Source organism: Myripristis murdjan, chromosome 3 (assembly GCF_902150065.1).
Source record: "Myripristis murdjan chromosome 3, fMyrMur1.1, whole genome shotgun sequence".
NCBI lineage: Eukaryota > Metazoa > Chordata > Actinopteri > Holocentriformes > Holocentridae > Myripristis > Myripristis murdjan.
The window spans coordinates 37,212,711-37,235,483 of NC_043982.1; the positions used below are offsets into that span (position 1 = coordinate 37,212,711).

General features: G+C 41.3%; 1 protein-coding gene across 1 annotated transcript in view; it reads left to right on the forward strand.

Moving 5' to 3' along the window:
* Window positions 1-1,893: 1,893 nt before the first annotated feature.
* itsn2b (intersectin 2b) overlaps window positions 1,894-22,773 on the forward strand; it is a 52,335-nt gene continuing 31,455 nt past the window's right edge. The window contains exons 1-13 of the mRNA XM_030047176.1: window positions 1,894-2,172; window positions 11,934-12,006; window positions 13,624-13,716; window positions 14,578-14,641; window positions 15,477-15,664; window positions 15,866-16,126; window positions 17,943-18,057; window positions 18,282-18,418; window positions 19,396-19,459; window positions 20,017-20,154; window positions 20,322-20,410; window positions 21,403-21,665; window positions 22,444-22,593. Coding sequence (XP_029903036.1) covers window positions 12,000-12,006; window positions 13,624-13,716; window positions 14,578-14,641; window positions 15,477-15,664; window positions 15,866-16,126; window positions 17,943-18,057; window positions 18,282-18,418; window positions 19,396-19,459; window positions 20,017-20,154; window positions 20,322-20,410; window positions 21,403-21,665; window positions 22,444-22,593 — 1,569 coding nt within the window. The 5' untranslated portion in view covers window positions 1,894-2,172; window positions 11,934-11,999. The remainder of the gene's footprint in view (window positions 2,173-11,933; window positions 12,007-13,623; window positions 13,717-14,577; window positions 14,642-15,476; window positions 15,665-15,865; window positions 16,127-17,942; window positions 18,058-18,281; window positions 18,419-19,395; window positions 19,460-20,016; window positions 20,155-20,321; window positions 20,411-21,402; window positions 21,666-22,443; window positions 22,594-22,773) is intronic.

Below are 22,773 nucleotides of genomic sequence, written 5' to 3' on the forward strand. Positions count from 1 at the left end.
TGGCTAACTATCTGCTTAACTTAGCTTGTTGGTGGTTCATGCGGTTTAGTGAAACGGTGGGATCAGAAATCTACTCCATATTTTGCTTTAATTTCTTCGAATTAAAAATTATCCACCCTGGGTTCGATACCGGGTGTGAAACCGAAAGGAAATATTGTAAGTCATTTAATTCAATGAAAGCACAATGCAAGCGGTGCTAATTACGAATGTTAAATAGTGTGTTTTTAAGTGTTAAAAATCTCTCCCTCACTGTCCTGCACTCACTTGAGCTTGGAAACAATCATTAGCTATTAGCTTAAACAGTGAGCTGAAAGAGGCAGGTTTTGGACCAAGCAGGGGAAAAATATCGCTTTTCATATTACAGCCTTGTGCTTGGTGAACAAGTGGTGTGATAAATGACTCACTGGCTTTCACTTGAGGAGGTTTTCTTGCTAGTTCACGCAACCCTGTCTACATCAATGGAGCTGAGGTGGAGCAAGTGAGCAGTTTCAAGTTCCAACATAACAGAGAACCTGTCATGGACTTCACATATCTCTGCCCTGGTTAAAAAAGCTCAGAAACGGCTGTATTTCTTAAGGAAACTTAAGAACTTAAGGGGACTTTATGGATGGAGGGGTCTTGTTCCCCCTGATCCCCCCGGGATTTCCGCCTATGGACTCCTGTCACTTGTTGCCTTTTGTATGTCTCTATCATGTGTGAATGGTTGGTACGCATCCGGGGATTGTAGAAACTGAATTGTCCTTCGGGGATCAATAAAGTCTTCTGTATCTGTATCTGTAAAACGCGTCCTCAAAACAGAAAGGTGACAGAGGAACCGTGCTCCAGCGTGAACTTTGCCAAGCTCTACCTCACCGCCCTGCGACACCTGGACGACGAAATGAAGGAAATGACGAGGCGTTACGATGAGATGGCAGAGGTGCTGCGCGAGCTGAAGGAGGACGAGCAGCTGCACGAGCCGTGACAACAAGACCAAAAACACTCTGCAGTGAGACTGAATGAGATGCATTGGCCAACTGGCCAACTTTTACCACTGACTTCTATTCAAATTACAGATAATCAATTTTGACGTGTTGTAATTCCAAGTTGACATATCCATAATGTCATTTTGATGACATTATGGATACTGTTACTAAATATGAGACTTTAGATAGATATCAGAGTAATAAAAATAAGATTATGGTTATTAAGTACATCTACAAAATAAATATAGACTTTCACCTTTGAACCTTTGCATAGACGACATTTACAAGGAAATTTATCAGCAAAATATCTATAGAATATAATATGTATAAATAGATGCATAGTTGTAATGTGTAATATTCAGTATAATTTCCACGTGGCAGAGACTGTCAGACTTGGTTCAGCCTTATGGAAAGCCTTTTATATAATATATAATTCAACTTATAAGAATACATAGAATAAAAATTGATACTTGTTTAAATAAAAGATATTGGGGAGCAGCCTGGAGGGTGATACAAATATACATTTTTATATTTTTTCTTTTAACATTTTTTTTAACTTATCTCTTTATATATGCATCTGCACGCGCGCGCGCGCACACACACACACACAATATACACAATATATACTTACACAATATAGATATAGACAGATATATTCTATTTTATTTCACATTTGCAGGCAGTGTACACGACTGTTTCACATGCCAATAAATCCTCTTTGAATTGAACTGAATTATATACTGATAAGTAAAGGGACCAACAGAGGAAATTAGACTTGCAATTTAAAAAAAATGTATATAAATGTAAATAAGTGGGAACTATACAAACCTCTCTGTCTGTCTGTCTCTCTCTCTCTCTCTCTCCCTCTCCCCTCCCCTCCCACTCGGCAGCAGCGCGCACGGGCCAGACGTTAACAGCGCCCAGCTCGAGCCCAGCAGCGCTCACCGTCAGCCATGTTGTTTGTGTGACTTACGGAGCTGTCAGCAACAGGTCTTCAGGAGTAGCTAAACTTCACCTCTCCGGCTGGATTGTAAGCTCTCTGTTGACGCTAAACACCCTCACAGAAACTGGGAAAACGGTTCAGGAGCGCTGGATGTCAACTTCAGGCCAGTGGAAAGCTGTGAAGTTCATGTTTTTGTGCCCGTGGTGTTGAAAGAGAGAGAGAGAGAGAGAGAGCTACGCACACGAAACTGCTTATCTAAGCATGAGCGTAAGTTTTATATTGTTATGGTAATAATGTCAGGCTAAATGGGCTTATTGGGTTAATATTCACAACATTATCTGTGTATGTTGCACGCCACAAAGTGTGTTAAGTGGTTGGTTTGTCTGGCTTAACTCAGTAGATGTGAGACAAATCGATGAGTACAGGGAGGGGGTGATGCTTCTCGACTTGAGCTGCTGCTCTTTCCTCTCAAGAACCTGGGATGGGACATAAGTTTCAGAGTTAATCGATAATCAAACCTTTAGGGCTCTCTTGCTACCTAGAATGGATTTATTTAACCCTCCTGAGACCCTCTAATTTACTACATTTTGTCATCAGTTGGTGTCAGTTGGACCCCAGTAATTTAAACCTCCAGAAAATGACTCTAATAATAGTTGTTACCCAAGTTAATGTGTCAGGTACGTTATGTGTCATGTTGACTACCTAAATATCCCTTTAAATAAAACATAACCTCACCCGCTCACCTCCCCCTTACACGTCAAAATTCTTGTGGGAATCATGTTTTCCACTCCCAAATGTCACATTAACTATCAGTGGCTCTCTCCCTACCACAGGTGTAGTTATATTAGGTTAGGGCCTGTAAGCAGAGCAAAGTTTTTTGGAGAATATAAATGGCATGTTATAGTTCCTCAGTGTCATCAAAAGCAACTAAAACTTATTTGTGTGTAAAATGTTGACATTTCTTACATGTTTTATACAACTAAAAAAAACCTTGGGTCAAATTGACTGCAGAGAGGCACCTATGTATACCAAATTTGTACAGGATATTGAAAATATATTCTCATGTTAGTTTCGTTTACCCACTTCCACTTGTCCCCCGCCAAAGTTAGTCATGTATTTAGAGACATTAAACTCTGAATGATGTCAAATTGACCCCAAAGGTAGTAGGAGGGTTAAAGTCACTTTTAAATTCCTCCCCATCCAAACTAGTTCAGCAGGTTGTAGGTCTTGTCTCAGTATGGCTGTGACAAGTGATCAGGGAATGTTACGCTATCACTTTATCTTACTGACTGACAGACAGAGAGAGAGGAAGGCGAGCTGTGTATAATGTAGTCTTTTACAGGGAAGGATTGTGGTCCTATATCCCTCAAGCTCTGCCAGTGTTTGGGCGTTTTAACTCCCATTTGGGTGTCCCATATGGGCCAAGTCCAGATTCTGGGCTGAAAAAGCTCAAGTACATTTACCTTTTAGTCATTTAGCTGCCTCTTTTGCTTGGACTGATTTAGAATCAGTGCTGCCATGGTTTATGTATCGTTTCTTATGTTGCCAAAAACTTGTAAAAAGCTTACAAGCAAACCCAAAATAAATGTTAGGGCTCAGTGCCTTTGTGAGATTCCTGTGACAGCTGCAGAGCAACCATACAGGAGTGCTTGCTTGGAAAAGAAATTGAATAAGAACCAAAGAAATAAATGGAAGTGATTTTCAAGTCAGGTGAGCATAGAGAGGGGAATCATTCGGTGAGAGAACATGGTGGGTGGCGTGAGTTGCATCTTGAAGAAATGAGTTTTCAGTCAGTCACAGGAGATGGGAACTAACTACGCTGTCCCTATTGGAACAGGAAAGGCATTCCCACCTACAGGCAGAAAACTGCAATAACTGTATGGCCTCAATTTGTGTCACTGTGTTTTGGGTACATGCACAAGTGGAGGTTGAAGAAGCGGGCTTGTGTTTCTTCTCTCTTATACACACACTTAAAGCAATGCACTCACAGATGTCACACTTAGATGAATACAGAACTGATCATTTTTTTATTGTCAGTAGTCCACCAGACAGAAGTTTGCTTTGTTTTGCTTTGATTCAGTCTAATCAACAACAGCTTCCTTTCTGTGTTATTATTATGGAAAACTCGTCATCTTTCTATACTTAGAATAATTGCACAATTATGGGGCAGCAGGGTGTAGTAATGAGAGGGAAAACCAGGCGCCCTTCAACTGGACAGCCTGGTTTTTAACCTCTGTTCGGCAAGCATCTGCTTTGCTCAAGTGTCCTTCGGCAAGACGTTAAATGCATAGCAGCTCCATGGGTGCTGCTCTGTTGCTGACCCTGCATTTTCACCTCTCTGCAAGGAGTGAGGGCTGGGTGATAAGGGGATGATATGATATTATCGACCAAATAACTCAATATTGTGATGATAATGTAGGGATGGTCCTCTCATAAGATATTTACACAGAAGAGATTTTTGATAAACAGTTATTAGTAATGTGGATTTGATGACCAAGCAGATAGAGGCAAGTTACACAACAGCTAGAACAGTCTAATAAGTTCTGGAAATTACATTCCTGCAATGTAATACAGCCTTTACAACCAGCAAAAGACAATACGTATGCCATATCACAATATTACTCTAAACAAAATCCCAGCGGATATGTAGTCATTTATCACGATATAGAAATAAGATGACCGTTTTGCCCCTTCCCATTCACCCACTATTTAAATGCTTGTGAAAGGCATCAGAATGCAGCGTTTCACAAGCATTAAGCACAAGAAATCTAAAATCAATCCAGCATCACTGATCTGACATTTAAAGACACAATTTTGATAAATAGAAATATAGCCGTCGTGTCTTTTTTTCAAAATTTCTCAGATTTTTTTCGAGTTTTTGGAATAAATACAGCAAATTTGCTCAGGTTTCAAAAGATTAGCCTAAATCATTTACTTATTTTTTTTTTTTTTAATAATGTTTGTCATTTCATATGCAAGCAAAAATAGGATTTGAGTTGCTCTTCGTATAGACTTTTCTCTGAGGAATGACCAGTGCTGACTCTGGTTCTCCATACAGACACAGAATACAACAGCAGGAATCAGGTATGTGATGAAGTGTGTTTGCTAGCTGCTGCATGCTTAACTAGTTAACTATATTTGGACTGAAACCACTTCATCTAAATCATTTCACACTCCAAAATTACAACTTTACAGAGCACTTTCTCTGCTCATGTCATTCACTGTTGTGTAGACAATTCAGGGTGGAACAAAGCAGAGCAGAGGGAGAGGCATGCCTTGCCTCGTAGGAAAACAAAACAAAGCAAAGCAAACAACATTTATCAGAGCCAATCTGACACTCTGTGAAAGGCCCATGCAGCTCTCTCAGTATGTGTGAATGGCACTGGTGGCTTGGCCGTGGAAGACAGAGTGGGAGGATGTGGTGTGCTGCAGTATCACTTTAACAAGGCCGCTCACGGGTTAGTTGTTCCGAGGGAGTAAAGAGAGGAATATGCGTACAACAAGCCAGGGAGAGAAAGGATAATGCAAAACAGAAGGGAATGAGTGACTTACTGTTTAAGGAGACAGCTAGTCAAAGGAGGGTATATTCTTGTTGTATATCCAGAGACAGATAGAGACAGATAGAGACATAGGCATACAAAGAGAGACAGGGATGGAGATGATGTCACTAGTCTGATGTCAGTGGATGAGGCGACTGAAAAATCTATCTTCTCTTAAAACAACACCAGCCAGTCAGACGGGGCTTGTTTCTAAACAGAGCGGGGAACAGGACAGGCCAGGGTCACACAGCTGATAGGGCATAGCTATAGGGGCAGAGAGAGACATAGAGATAGATAGTCACACAGGGAGGGAGAGAAAGAACAGTTGGACTGAAAGACAGTCAGGGAATGAGGAAATGAAGGGATCAAGTGAGGAGAAAAGGTTCACTCAACAGGCATCAGTTTTTCCTCAGTCTCATCAATCATCAGCTCTCTGTCATGCTCTTTGTTTCTTTATGTCCATGTCTTCCTTTAATGTAAGACTACATGTCTCTAAATACAAAGTGAACATCAGGACAGACAGGGCCGTAAAAGTAATAAGAGTATGTGTCACCTGAAGGACAGACTGACACAGAGACAAGCTCAAATGGGGAGAGAGACAGAGAGACTGCTACTGAAGCAAATAAGGTCAAGTTATTTATCCAACAATTTTCTGTTGCATATACAGTACTAACTGAGAGAAACTGCACAAGCTACCCAAGAGACTGAAGTAGGTGAGGTCTGACAATGTCAAACCACCACTTATTGGAGGAAAAAAAATCCACAACTTTCCCTCCATTTTTAAAATTAGTTTAAACTAATATGGCATCATATGCAGCATCATACTTTTTTTTCTGCCCACTACCCAAATGAAAAGTGTCCATGGTGAAAGAGGGACAAAGCAGCAGAAGTGCCACCAGGTCCTGTACTGGGATCCAGGCTACTGAGCAGGCCATGCCAAGCCCTGATTGGCTCATTAATGGAAAACACATTTTTATTTACACTTTATTGTCAGCCAGGGTTGAAATTTTTCATGCATCATTGTTCTTGAGTGTCAAGAAAGGCGCTTATAAATAAATGTATTATCAACAGCAGATCCATTTGTAACGGTACATAACAAAAAATAAATTAGGACAAGAAACAAAAATGCAAACATTTACATGACATTCCAATCACTGCGGACGATATTTAGTGCAGATATCAAGGCACTTCAGCGTACATTTGATCAGAGATTGCCTCCTCATTTAACTTTAGGATTGACTGATTAACAAATGATTGTGTCTTGTCTTGCTAGGCCCTGTACCTGAAAACGGGCCAAAGAGTAGAGCCTCACTGTTGGACACCTGGGTGGAAACCACGCTAATGTGTAAACCTTGTTTGTCTGATGTTTACACCAAGTGATAAGTTATTCTGTGAGATAAGATCTGCAGTGACTCTGCCTGCCAACTTTATGACAGGTGAACAGCAGTGAAACGTGTGAATTTTCAAATAGAGGCTGCTGGACATGGACTAGCAGTTTGGTAAATTTTCACTCACCAATGGTGGAAGATAAGCCAGGCCAGCTGTCTCTGATTCTCTCAGTGCTCTCTGTAGTGTTCACCTTTGAGAGTTAGCTTGAGGAATGCTAACAAGTCAAGACATTATAGCAAAACTTTGCTCTTATCATATGGTGATGAGGGCTGGTGAGGTGAAAATAATAATTCATTCATAATGTCAAGGTCGCACTCATGTAAATTATGATAGTGCAACAGTGCTTGTGGTGGATTTAGTTCGGGGAACAGTATTATCATGTGACACTGTCCTGCAGAAATGCTGACAACTGTTAGTGAGTACATACTTTCTCTACTTACAGGTTACACTCTGGGTTGATTATGTCAGAGCTGTGTTTCCAAACTGCCAGTTAGGGCCCCATGTGAGTCATATGTCTGTTTCTGTTGGGTCTCCCATGACGAGTAAAAAGTACGGTGAGTCTGGGTGCCAGGAAGTGGCTGTGTAGTTTCTGTTTGGATCCAAGCTTTGAAAAGTAAAAGAACAGGGGGAAAGAACTGTCAAACTGCATTCCACAGAGACGGTGGACTGGCTCAGTGACTCAGGTGACTCAGGGCTTTTGGAAGTGCATGTATGTGCATGCCACAAATACAGCATAATGTGGTTTTGTAGTTTATTGTAGGTTACATATGGTAATTTTATTGACATTGCTTTGGTTGTACCATATCAACGACTGATTCTGCCACTGACACACACGTATTCATGTGATACTGTGGCGTGCAGTTTCACTGAACAGCAGCCCTGGTGCTCGTATAGAGTCAGTTTCTTGCCCAAGGATACTTCAGTAGGGTGGATGCTAGATTAGAGTGGTTTCTGTCAAAGTGGGTTGAGCACACACCTTCCAGTCTTTTTCACTACACACTATTGCCCAGCTTGTACAGTGGGTGTTGAATAGTTTCCATTGGCTCTGAGGTTATGAAAATTGTGTGGCCTTTGAAAGACTCAAAAAAAAGGTTCAATTTTTACACAACTCTGTATCTTATGTCTCATTTATCTCTGGTATTCAGCAGGCCCAGCAACAGCTGACCTATGGCTCAAAAAAGATCTGTAGTGTGAAAGGAATGACAGAAATGATGCTGTCAAGATGATCTATCACTTTCTCAAGATTGTATAGTCACTTGTAGCTTCTTTCTTGCAGTGTGTGTCTCCTCCCAGCCTCCTTTTCTATGGTTTTTGGAAAGTGGCTCCTGCATTGTTACAAAATGTAGTTACTCTTGTGGATGTTGGGTGGGAGTTTAAAGTATTTTCAGATACAATGCAAGGCTTCTCAGGTGTGAAATACTTCCAAACACCTGGGAATGAGTCCTCTAGGCTTCCATATGATAAATGTTGTTGTTATTCTTCCCTGTGAGGCCTGATTCTACTACTTACCATGCAAATACAGTCTGTGTCAGTGTGTCCTGTTGTGTTAATTTAGCAGCTCAAGGCCCCTACTCTGTGTGTGTGTGTCTGTGTGTGTATCTGTGTGTGTGTGTGTGCGTAGTTTGGGGGGAGATTTCAAAATGGTATTTGCATGAGGTTTGCAAAGCCTGATGGCTACTGACTCAAGCGCTCAGTCAGACAGGTCAGTTGGTTGGTTCACCTTGAAGAATAGAAAATGTGTGTCAGTCTCTTTGGTGGCCTGTATATAATTCTCTGTCCTTCATTAATCCATTTAAATTTATTAAATCTAACTTTCCCAGGGCTGGAAATTTACCAGGGTTGTGCTGCACTGTTGTAAAACAGTTGAGGGAGATATGCCGCAGTGCTCTGTGCAGCCATGTCTCATATTCCACTCAGTGGTCAAGGTTAGCACAGCACAGAGACCTGTCCTGGATCAAATGAATGTCTTAGGTCAGTGGTTCTCAGTGGTGGCCCTCCAGTACCACAGCCCTGCTGCTTTCATATCCTGCCCACTAGTCAAATATCACCATATCTTTGATCAAATACCTCCATATTTATATTATGATAATATCACAGAGATGACTATTAGTACTTTCTTAAGATATTAACACACAGGACAATGTGGATATAATGTGGATATGAAGACTAAACTAACTACTGTTAAACCAACTATTCTGTCAAGTTCACTGTATTAAAATATCCAAAGTCCCAGACAATATGTAGTCTCATATCATGAGATATGAGACTATATCTGTGATAATATAATGTCCATATATCATCCAGCCCTAGTAGTTAGTTGCATTCATTTTACGTCATTCTCTGATTAGATGGCTTTCAGGTGATTTTTGTCAACCGATTGGACAATCCACCCACGTCCATCATCATTTATCTGGTACAAATGAACGCCATCCTGCTTCATGTGTGTCAGGACTTTCACACGCAGAAATGTGCATCTGTTTTTTTTTTTTGTTTGTTTGTTTTGTTTTTAAATTTTAAAAATTGTAGGCTAAGCTATTTAAAACTGAGACTCCCATAAACAGTCATCAATGTGTAGATACTAATGGGCCGAGCAAAAACGAATGAGGTCAGGAACTGAGGCGGGGGTGGATGAAGGGAGAGACAGAAGGAGAGGAGGAACTGACCCAGGAGGAGCGTAGAAGGAGGCAAGGAGAGCGACAGATGGCAGGCAGTAGACTAGCTCTGCCTTCCTGTTTTCTCCTGTCGTAAGAGCATCGGTTAGTTGTTACACCACATTCACTGAAACCGCACACTGTTGTCTCTCTATCTCTCTCACACTGTATCCCTTTTATCTCAGATTATCCTGACTTATTCTTGTACTCTTACACATAGTTTCATATCAGCTGACAAGTCAGTAAAACGTCTAAATATCACTTGTCAGTCTGTACATCTTGTACCCAGTAGGCCCTACAGTAACTTAATTTAAACCCTGTGTTTGACACTGAGTCATTTTCTGTGGAGACATCAAAGCTGTCCCCTCTGCCAAAAAGCCACCATCACTTCCTGTCACCTGACCATGGGACCGGGAAATGCTTGTATCTGTAAGTCACTGGGCAGGAAGTGTTGAGTGGAGAGATTGGAATGCCTCTCCTCCGTTTCCTCCTCCGACTTCATCATGTGACTCTGACTGGCTGATGGCAGACAGATAGCCATGGAGGAAACAGGTGTTCAGAATGGCAGTAGTACAATGAATATGCACACCAGAGTGTGTTTCATATTGTTTCCAGTGTGGTTTCCAAAAAAAATTGAATTGAAGATAAGATCAGCAATTTGTGTGACCTTGCATATATCCAGACAAAGCTTTAAAACTTGATATTTACAAATATCAAAAATTCAAACCAAATCCTTGAAATATATGTAAGCTCTTGTTTATCTGTCACACACTGTCAGCTGCTGTACTACAAGCTCAGACTAAAGATTTCACGGTCAAAAAATGTTTTAAATTTGATAGCCAGTGACTCAGTTTCAGCAGGCATTGCAGTGCTGCAGTGATAGATCAGGCATGCATGGTACAAATCAGTGGTCTTTTGTCAGCAATGTACCCAAACTATCAAGATGTATACTCCTTTTCAACCACAGGAACAATCTCTGGTACCAGGGACTGTTGGGAGTTTTAAGGCTCAACATACCTGATTGGTTAAATGCAACGTGAAACTATCTCCCTTGCCATTTTATAAACAAGTCAGGAGCAACTGAAAACACAAGTGATTAAAAGATCATTTGATCAGCATCCTTCGGGTAGTAATTGAGAGAAACGCATGCCAACCTACCGGTTTTCTTCAACGTGACTGCACTGTTTCCGCTTCTCAGTTCTTGCTTTTCTAACATCCTCAATCTCATTTTTGACCTCACCGCGCCACAGTTGTAAATAAATCACATCTGTGGCTTTGGCATCTTCCACATTTACAGTTTTGCTGTTGTCAGTCGTACACAGAATGACTTCAAATCTTCTTCGAGTGTGCCTTCACTTGCCTGTTCTCAGGGTGTTCTTAGGAGTTTTTGCCCAAAACTTATGTTTTTGGTGGTACCCATGGTCATGTTGGGACCCACCAAAATAACTCGTTGAAAATTTTGGGATCCCTGCCAATAGTAAAAAATGTAATTGAATGTGCTGCTACAGGAAAATGTAGTTTCTAAGTCATTCTGACACGAAATGGTGAGAGGCACAGGAAGTCAACAGAGCCTTTATCTGCCCTGCTGGCTCTGTTGTCTGTACACAGTGCTGCACACCTCTACCTGCTGGGGGTGGGGGGCTCTGTGAGGAATGTGAAGTTCAAGGGCTGTGTAGGAAACTTACCAAGTTGTTCAGTGATTGACAAAGCATGGATACACACACACTATAATCCCCACTCTGTTGTACTTAAGCTTAAGGAACAGTTCATCCAGAAGTGAAAACTTTGTCACTGTCTACTCACCCCTGTGCTGTTTGAAACACAGGTGAGGTGTCTTTGTTTCTTCAGCACACAACGAGATAGGTAGTGCAGCTCAGTAGCAGCCCTCCTCAAACAACCGAAGTCGGTGGGTCTTGACAACAAAATTAGTCTGTGGAACGTGTCCAAGTCTCCTGAGGGTAAACGGTTGCATATTGAGTGGAAAAGTCCTATAATTACAAACAAGTCTTCACTACAGCCTTTGATATCAAAACTATTCACATTAACACATTAAAAAGTGTATCCACACCTCATATGTTAACATTCTGCCTGGCAATATCTCGCAAAATTGTAAACTGTTCCTTTTAATAGATTTATATCTGTCTTATGTTTTTTTTTTTTTTTTTTTGTCAGTCTGCCTTGAGCACTTAGTATTGCACTGGTCTCTTGCCACTAGAGAGCCAGCAGGGATAGTATTGGAACACATCCCAGCGATGGAGTAGCGTGTAAAAAGGTTTGGGACGTGGCCAGAGGGCTTCTGACTGAAGAGAACAGGAGGAGCCCTGTTCAACTCTGCTGACTGACCAGAATCTCTCTTTCTTTCTCTGCTCTCCCTCCAGTCAGTGACAGCACTGTCCTGCCTGAGCTGCAGTATTGATTGATGAGCGGACTGTGACTGTGTGTTTTGCAGATGGCTGTGACCAGGAGCTGAGGACGCCGCCGGGAGTTCCCCTCTCTGTGTCTGCCACCTGCAAACATGAATGGTAAGACTACTGCAGTGTGTGTGTGTGTGTGTGTGTGTGTGTGTGTGTGTGTGTGTGTGTGTGTGTGTGTGTGTGTGTGTGTGTGTGTGTGTGTGTGTGTGTGTGTGTAAAGGGGAGGCAGAACTGTGTGTCTGTATGTGTATAGAGTGCTGAGTGTTTTGCAGCAGAACTATGGCTCAGCACATCTGCTAAGGCCAATACTGTGCTAGCTATAGTGATACTTTGCATCATTGTCTGTCTGTCTGTCTGTCTGTCTGTCTGTCTGTGTCTGTCTGCCCAAGTCCACCCCTCTTAACTCTGTGATAGTGCGTTACAATTACTTTGTTGGTGATCTTCCCCTAAAATCTTCACTGATTTGTGACTCTGATCAGCCCAGTCACCAGGAAAACATGTTGGATTTTTACATTTCTGCAAACAAAGTATACATTGAAATGCCACGTTTTCAATTCTCATTATGTAGTGTAAAGTGTGAGAAAAATGCCATGTTAGGATGGAGGTGGGGTGGCAGATGTCACAACATTCGACAGGACTTTGCTTCTGCAAACCGGGGTTTGAGTCCCGCGTAAAGCGAATGCCGTGTTCGTTTTTAGCTAATGTGAGCTAGCCAGTATTAACTAACGTTTTGTAACCTTAACCATGACCTTTTTCTAACCTTAACCAAGTAGTTTTTCCACCACATTGGCTATAAGTCTAAATATTGATATGCAGTGTACTTTTGGTGCAGAAACATTGACCTTTCGACATATTTGTTGGTTTATAGAAATGTAAAATAGTGTCATTCTGTTCTGGCGACTGGGTTGCTCTGATACATGCTCCGACATAACTTAACCGCAGCTTCTTCAGTGAAGTTTAACAGAGACCAGCAGCAGAAGACTGTGGTGGTACCCTAACCCTAACCCTAACCCAGCTTCCAAGAATGTGTCTTAACACACATGTTGTTGTCTTGAGGTTATTTTGGTGTTGCTTCCATGTCTTTACATGCTTTGTCACTTGTGTTTTGATGACGATGATGATAATGAAAGAGTTGCATCAGTTCAGTGTGTATGAGTCTGACTGGGGCGATTACTATGGAGTCAGTGGGGCGTAGTCAGCCTAGCCCGGGTAAATAAAAGTGAAAGTGTGAGTTCATTCTGCTCTCCTGTCTAAACAAAGTGACACAGCATCACCGGCAACACTGACCTCCATTATCACTTTGTCAACATCAGCCAATTCTACAGACCTGACAACCATGGAGGCTGATTTTGGGATAGTCTGTTATCCAGTGTGTGATCACATTGTTCCTGTACATGTGTACAGACCTTAAAATCTGTCATATATTTATTTATAAATACACATGCAAAGTGGATAATTAAATTTTTTTTTCAGTTTCAGTTGTAGAACGTTATTACTTTCCCTATGTGGTTTATCTTAAAAAAGGATAAAAGAATCATCTAAAATCAACTCCCTGTCTTTGTCCTGTGTTTTAATCTCTTCCTCTGACTTTCTCCCTCCCCCCTCTCTGCTGCTCTACCCTTTTCTTATCCAACTTTGTCTCCTGCTGCCCCATTGCTCTCTCCTCTCCCCTCCCACCTCTGTGCATCTGCCTCCTCTGCTCTCTGTGTGTCTCTTTGGCTCCAGGTGGTCCCAGTGTATGGGCCATCTCTCCGGAGGAGAGGGACAAACATGACCTGAAGTTTGACACCCTCACCCCATCAATGGGCTACGTCTCTGGTACACACACACACACACACACACACACACACACACACACACACACACCACAGATTACAATTTTTCAGATACAATATTTCATAATCGTATAACCCTAAAGTGTGATGCATCATGGTCACAGTGCACCACGCTGTTTCACAATAAGGCCCTGAGTCACATACTTTTGAGCACTATACAAGCTTTTTCACTACCAGTACCACATGCATACACATAGATACAGTGTACCTGAATGCTGAGCCGAAGTGTGCTCTGCTTCAGAAGCAGGATCTACAATCAGCTAAAATACCCTGTAGTGGCTCGGTCACAGCTTGTTGGATTTCAACATGCAGTGCATACACACAGCCATTGCACATGTACATAATATACTATATACACACAGATGCTGCACATGTCCTACTCCTATTTTACCTTATTCTACCTTTTTTGTATATAGATATTGCATTTTTTTTTATTTCTTACAGGGATGTAGGAGTAACTATTCCTATAGGGACACAGGAAAAACATAGGACATAAATTTCTTACTTTGTTAATTTCTTGCTTTAACTTTGATGTCAACACCTGCTACTGCTGCTCTGTCATTTGAATTTTCCCTCCGGGGATCAGTAATGGTAAATCTAATCTATATACTCACATAACTAATCAACCACATGCAAACACTGACACATTTAAATGGGAATTGATTAAGACAAATACACACACCTACATGCACAAACAAACATGGCAGACAGAAACTTCTGTTAGTTTTTCAGGAAAGAAAGAAGTAGAGCGTTGAGATTTTTCTTTGTATAGGGAACATCTTCCTTGTCAGTTGTCCTTGTCGTTGTCTTTTATTGTTCTATCTGTGTCTTTCTCTCTCTTTAGGGGAGCAGGCAAGGAAGTTTTTCCTGCAATCAGGGCTGCCCGCCTCTGTGTTGGCTGAGATATGGTGAGAAATGCACATAACACACACACAGATTTTCAAGTGATTGACCCATTAATTGTTAACTATGGTTCCCTGTAATCCATACGTAAGCCACAAAACCTTAAAGCGATATGGTAGTTTAGTACAATATTTGGCTGTATATGTTCTTCTGCTCAATATAAGTCTATTTTCTGACACTTGGGTTCACCGGAAGCTCCGCTGTAGAACACAAATCTTTGTTTTTACCTTGACTCTCAAAATCATAGTTCTAACTAAAACATGAACTTGAAGTTATAAATATGGCTCAAAGAGTATCACATAAAGCAAGCCTGTTTGAGTGAGAAAGTAGATCTGGAAGACCTGGAAAGTGGAACATAAAGCAGCCAAAACCACATCATCCTTTTCATGATGCCCATGTTTGTGGTTTATTGTCTAACTGGGTATTGATTTCTGATCAAGCAATGCATGAGTACATTTCTGTTTGGCAGCAAGTTTTGATATTCTGGATGCCAAAGTTTCACACCAGCATTTGAACAACTCAGTGTGGACTTTAAACTGAATTACCATGCAGCAACAAAGGAACTGTGACAAAAATAAACCCTGGTGGGACGTTCACTCTGATGGATTACCTATCTCAAGAAGCAAGTTTCTTGTCTTGGCAAGTTGATTTTTGTATTGTAACAAAATTAATGAAAAGGTATGGCTGCCTGGAGAGCAAGAAGACTTCAAAATAGTAATAGTATGGTGCATTTTGGAAAATTGTCAGTAATAATGTGAAGTAAAAGGATCTCTCTCTCGCTCGCTCTGTCTCTCTCTCTCTCTCTCTCTCTCTCTCTCGCTCGCTCGCTCGCTCGCTCAGGGCTCTGGCTGATATGAATAAAGATGGGAAGATGGACAGGTTGGAGTTTTCCATTGCCATGAAGCTCATAAAGCTGAAACTCCAGGGTACACCTCTTCCCTCAGCGCTGCCAATCATCATGAAGCAGCCTCCGGTCTCTGTTCCCAGCCTCAAGCCGACCACCTCCTCCATGGCCAACTCACAATACGGTATGTGACTGGTGACTACTAAAAGTGAGATGTACAGTTGTAGAGAGCTAACTTGTAAGCAGGCTGCATAGATGTTGTGGTTTCACCACTGAAAATCCTGTTTAGTGTAGTGCCTCTGTTGAAGAAAATTGGTGTCTTTGTGTCTTGTGTGTTTAATTAATTGTTTATTTCATATGAGTTTATTGTGTGTGTCTCCACCAGGTATGGGTTCCATGCCTAACCTTTCCATGTTGCCAGGGACAAATGTTGCCATGTTGACCCCTATCTCCATGACAACCCCTGGGCTCTCGCCTATGACCCCTATGTCAACGCTCACCCCTCTGGTTCCCACAGCAACAGGCCTAAGCCCTCTTATAGGCTCCACCCCCACCAGGCCCCTGATGCCCACAATGGGAAACGCTGCACTGCCAAATGGCAACCTGGGAATCCTCCAGCCTATGCTCGCGGGACCTCTGGCCCCTGGTAAAGATGATTCTTGTTTCCTTGTTTGCTTTTTTTCTGACAGACAACCTGTGCAGTAATCCTAAAGTGTCTGTTGATGCTCTAAAGCAGCCACTTTACCCCTGTGGCCCTTAAGAGGCTGCCCAGGAAAATAACTTTGATTAATTTTGCTGTTATCTAATAATAGTAACTACAACACATGCTTTCCACAGGACATGGAACTTCTGGAAAGTCATGGAATTTTGAAAAGTCTGTTTGAGACAGCAAAATCTGGGAATTTAAAGGAATAATCAAATGGTTTGGGCAAAATATGCTTTTTCTGATGTACGAAGACTGAGACAAGATGTTCGATGCCATTTTCGCCTCTGTATGTCCAGTGGTTCGGTTCTAGTTGGTAGCATTTCCTGTTAGCTTAGCATAAAAACTTGATGTCTATGGGAGTCATTAGCCTAGCTCTATTAGTCTAGGAGGGATTACTTTGTGCCGGATCTTCCTATACCTTCAGCGGTGTGCAGATCACTGTGATAGATGGAAGGATAAATGTGTTCAGAGGTTATAGTTTCTCCTGAAATTACTTTTGTTTTTTTGTTTTTTTGTTTGTTTGTTGTTTTTTTATTCCAAGACATGTATTTTCAAATACACACGATACAGTGTATAAATAAGAGAACTTCAGAGTTTTTTGGAGATTTATTTTATATTATTTTGGTCTGGGTCTCGGAAAAGGGTATTTTGGCCAAAATGTTGGCGTATTCCTTTAATAAATTCTTAAGACAATGATGGAAAAGTCTATACATTGGCTGTTGATTAAGTGTCCGGTAGTCATGTTTGGCCAGATGTGTATCCTCTATATGTTTAGCATAAAGGCACTTTACAGGAAAGCCATAATTTGTAGTGGAGTGGACCTAATGAAAATATCACTCTTTGAGAAGTCACAAAGGGAGAGGAAAACACACACACACACACACACACACACAGAGAGAGAGAGAGAGAGAGAGAGAGAGAGAGAGAGAGAGAGAGACCAGTGCAGCCTGGTGCTGTTTTGCAGAGTCAGGTCTTCCCGTCTCATCTCCATACAAATAGCCTCTCTCTCCTTGACAAGGTGGCGGCAGTGACTGGATTACACACAGCAGCAGGGAGAGTCTGTTTTTTTTTTTTTTTTTAGGATGGGGGTTACACAAGGTTGTTTAAGTTGAACCTGTGGTCCAAATGTATACAACCATGATTTGAAGAGAGCTTTTATATGAAGTGTTTTTTTTTTTTTTTTCGTTTTCATTGAGTAATTAGCCTTAGTGAGCAACACACAATGCTACTAGTCTACTAAAACTAGAAAAAATAAGTAGCGTTACTCATTTTGTAATTTAACAGGGTGTAACACTAAACAAAACATTAGCCCACTTCTGTTTACAGCTATAAATGTTTATTTTTCACCTCTGTAAAACCGATGACACAGATTTTATGTTGTACTGAACAGTGTCTCTCCCGTGGCCTTTTGGAGGACTGTTGTAAACACAAGTAGCATGATTATCCATATAGGGATTGAAAGCATAATTACAGTTTTTCTGAGTTTGTTTCCTAGTAGAAGTAAGTTAAGGGCAGGATCAGGCCCTTGAGAAATTGAATAGCTTGATACTACATGATATTATTTGACCATCTCGAGGCTCCTTGCCCCTTTTGAAAATTGTGCTACTGATATGCAATTTATTTTTTGCAGTCAAAGGCACTGATATGGCTGGGTATTTCATGGTTAGGGGTTAGAGAAGGCACAGAATGTCCATACAACAATACAAATGCATGGATTTGTGAATGTCTGTCCTTTTGTTTACATTTGTGTCTCCAGGCGTCCCTCTGTCTGCCACCTACTCCTCCTCTCCACTGGGCTTCTCTTCTTCGTCTCCAGCTTCTTCTAGTGGCATAAACAAGGCCTCGTCGCTGCTTGACCTAGGATCTAGCAGGTAGCACACATGCACACATATTCACACACAAAAGAACACACATACTGTGTAGCTGTGGACATTTTATTCTTTTATTTAGTTGATTTTATTCACACAATAAACCCTAACCCATGAAAGTAGCACACATGGATGTCTTTTTATTCCCCACATCAAAGACACACGTCTTCCCAGTGGTTTGTACATTATATTGCTAATCCACTAAAGGTATGGTCTCTCTCTTTTAGCTCCAATTCATCTTCCCCCTCCATGCTGTCCCCAAAGCCTGCTGGTCCCAGCGACTGGGCTGTGCCCCAGGCCTCCAGACTCAAATACAGACAGCAGTTCAACACCTTGGATAAACAGATGACTGGATATCTCACTGGTAGGATTCTCTGTGTTGTGTGTGTGTGTGCATGTGTTTGTGTGTGTCATCCCTAAGCCAAATTGTGTCTGGAATGCAGGTGTGGATGTTGGGGCTTAGTGAACAGCAGTCACCACCTTCATGATGGTCACCTCCCTCATTTTTCACTGTCTGTGATGCCTGTGTCTGCATCAGCTGTGGGTGTGTTCAGACATATTGTGTGTACACACACAAACACACACACACACACACACATGCAGTCCTCTCTGCCAGCTGTGCCTTTGCTTTTTCACCCTTTAACTGCCAGACTTGTCAGACTTGTTCTCTTAAAATGGCCATTATGCGGAGTAATGGCAATCATGCATACACTTAATGCACACACACTCAGTTCAGCTGCACGTGCAGCTAAGTACTGCAGTACTTTGACTTGGCAAACAAGAGTGAACAGGAAGCTCAAATGTATGTTTCTAGAACGGCACATTATGCCAGGACCAAATAACACAAAAAAACAGCTGGGGAAAATAAATATAGATGGGTCTTCTAAAGTTACAATACAATGTTTGTAGAGCATCTTCTTTCTTTAATGTAATGTGATGAGGTGTATATTATCACAAGGAGAATCACCTAGAGAACTGACTGTTATTTTTTTTCATTCCATTGTGATTTTAACTGATGGCACAGCCTCAAGCGCACAACTTATCTCAAATTGGAAAGATGCCCTCTCTGTCTCTGAGAAAACCTGGGAAACATATTCTCCACAAGGACATGTAGCAACTTGGAAACCTTGGAAATCAGCCACAGTGATTGCAGAAGCTGCCATCTTTACACACGGCACTCATTTGTATTAAGTCAATAAAAAATAATTTGCTTGAGTATATTGACCCACAACAGCCCTCAAACACATGCACACCTCTTTCCGCCACACCCCTCCTGAACATCCACACACCTATGTCATAACTGAGTTCACATTTGTGACAGACCGTTAATGTTGTTTCCAGGTCAGCAGGTGAGAGGTGCCATGGCAACCACGATGCTGACTCAGACACAGCTGGCCTCCATCTGGTGAGAACACTTACTTCCTCTGTGTTAATGTGCGTGTGTGTATGTCTTTGTGTGTTTGTGTGTGGGGGGGTGTGTGTGCGTGTGCGTGTGTGCATGTGTGTGTGCATGTGGGATAGCAGAGAGTATTTGGGGTGCTTTTTGTGCAAGAATATCTCCCCTGTTTTCAGAGGTCAGTGTCACTTAGCAGTACAGAGGTTTGTGTCGCCACATCACCTTGGGGGTCCTGAAGACCTTCTTGGAAAAAAGTGGGTGAAACCCTGCATGTTAAAAATACTTTTTAACACTGAGGCCGAAGCAAACTGCTAGAAATGTTTTGTTTATAGTCAACAGTGTGTGGAAGGGGAAATCCACTGACTTGACTTCTACAGGCTATTTCTGCAAGACACTGTCCAGTGAGCAGGAGGGGGGAAATTTCATACTTAACATTAGGATTGTAGTGTTTGAGTGAGCAAAACCCGGTCAAATATAAATGTTGAAATTTTTAAAAAAGTAATTAAAATTGTCACTGGTCATTTGCAATATGAATCAAGCTCTCCTCTCCTCTCCTCTCCTCTCAGGACCCTAGCAGATGTGGATAAGGATGGCAAGTTGAAAGCTGAGGAGTTTATCCTGGCCATGCACCTGGTGGACATGGCCAAGAGTGGACAACCACTGCCATTAACACTGCCAAATGAACTGGTACCGCCCTCACAGAGGTATGTAGCCCTAAAAATGCATGTTTGACTATAAAATTTTAGACGCCCAGTTGTGTCTGAAAATGTTGGAAGCATTAAATATGGGTTATACTCATGTTTGTCTTTATGTAATACTTGAATATTGTGTAATGTGTGTTCAAATAAATGATTTGCAATGTTTATTTCAGGGGAGCGGTAAATGGATCCAGCTCTTCTCTCTATTCTGCTATGACTGATGACTTGGACATTGAACCTCCACAGAAGACCAAGACCAACAGTCTGTATTTAAACTATCAAAGACACTAATACAGTTTGGCTAGGTTTTATTGTGGTACCATGTGAAGCATTCCTCTCAGCAAAACAGAACTAACTTGCAATCAAAGATGAGCTGGCACAAGTGCCGGCTATGCATCATGATTGTGTAACCAACATGGCCACCACTAAAAACCACAAACTCTCTATGCTGCTGATTATACTTGCCGCAAACAGTTAAATAATAACTATACACTATCACCTTACACACAAGATACTTTGCACCCCCTAGACTTAAAGGACTGGCAATTTACATGGATTTTCTGGTCCTGTTTGTTGTTTGATGTTGTATTTTTGTTATTTCATGGATACCTGGGTAAAGATTTATCCACTTACATCAGTGGGTGATATCTAAAAAAAATTCAACAACTTAAAACAGAAGTGTTAACTGCTAGGCTTCAGTGTCAACCTTAAAATTTTAATCAGCGCGGGTTTCTTTGTTGACTTACTAATTTTCAGCACTACATGTGCTCTCTCATTAAGCTTCATTGTAGCTGGAGCCTCTCTCTATGTACATTCTGTTTGGGGAATTTACCATCGTAAAAACTGCATTGCTCCCTAAAACACCAAAACATCACCAGAAACTTAATGTGAGTTGCCAATCCCTGTTTTTAAAACGTGTCAGTGTGTTTAAGGGTGGATTTTTCCCTAAAGGCCTATAAGGCCTTGTGTTTTGCAGTGGTTTAACATTTAATATTATTTTTGAATCACCTTCTATTTCCTTTAACACTAGTGGGTAATATTCTTGCCTTTGATTCTAGTTTGGTGGCAGAGTTGTGCTACTACTAAAAAAATGTTTCAGTTGATTAAATCTTTCATATTTCATTTTCAACTTCTATGCATCACATTTTCCCCAAAGTAAATACTGAACTGTTGTGTTAGTGCACACAAACACATCTTTAAACTTGCATACAATAAACACCGGCATGATGAAACTGTTTGTTTGTGTCTCTGCAGTGACATTTGAGGATAAATTCAAAGCCAACCTGGAGCGAGGGAACGCAGAGCTGGAGAAGAGACGGCAGGCGCTGCTGGAGGCACAGAGGAGGGAGGAGGAGCGACGAGCCCAGAAGGAGAGGGAAGAGCGAGAGAGGAGAGAGAGGGAGGCCCGGGAGGCAGAGGAAAGGAGGAGGAAGGAGGAGGAGAGGAGGCTGGAGAGGCAGAGGGAACTTGAGAGGCAGAAAGAAGAGGAGAGACAGAGGGAGATAGAGAGAAAAGAGGTGAGAGGGGAAGACGGAAAACTGTATGCATACCTCTGTATGTTCTGTATTTCCATTATATTGACTGGCTAATTATTGGCCGATATTGGCTCATTACAGATATATCAATATCTGAGGATATGCAGTGTGTCACAGCTGAACAGATGGCGGAGCAGATTTATTCAGATTTACAATATGATATAATATAATGGCAAGCAAGCAAGTTTATCTAAAACACATTACATACGCATTGGCATTTCAAAGTGCTTTGAGCAGGTAAAAGAACACATTAAAATAAATGAGAAATAAGTGTTATAAAAACAGCTTATATGTTAAAACATACAAATAAATAAGTATGTAAATAAATAAAAGAATTAGTAAAACATGAAAAAAAATAGTAAAAAAAATCCTGCAATATTCAGTATAATTGAATTTCAGTTTCTCTGAAATTTGACCTGCAAAACAAGTGCCATGTATCCACAGAATCACAAATAATCAGTACATCAAATACAACAAACGTAATGACAGATATACATAAATATTTTAAACGTTTATACACCATGTAGGTTACACCTTTCTTGCTGAAACTTTCATTTAAAATTCAAATTAACCCTAGATAATTTTTTGAATAAAATATAAAATATTCAGTGTCTTTATTACATAGACTTAATTAACAAATTTGGAAATTCCTTGCTACAAATATGTATTTTTATGGACATTAAAATTTTATGTAAAATAATGAGCCTGTATAGTTTTATTGCATTTTTTTAAACTACCAAATACTAATACTTGGTTCCAGGCTGCACAGCGTGAGCTGGAGCGTCAGAGGAAAGAGGAGTTGGAGAGGAGGCGGCGTGGCGAGCTGCAGATAAAGAGGGAGCAGGAGCAGGATGACATCATCCAACTGAAAGCCAAGAAGAGGAGTCTGGAGATGGAGCTGGAGGCTGTGGTGAGTAGTGACAGACACGGCTTTTACTCCGTGCAACATATCAGATGCACATGGATGTACTGTCGCTATTTTTTCTGTGCCCCTGAATCTCTGCCCAGTGGCCCCTGACAAATACACACATCAGGGGAGCATGTCAAGTTATGAGGCTAAAATGGATGTGAGATATGGATGTGAGAAACA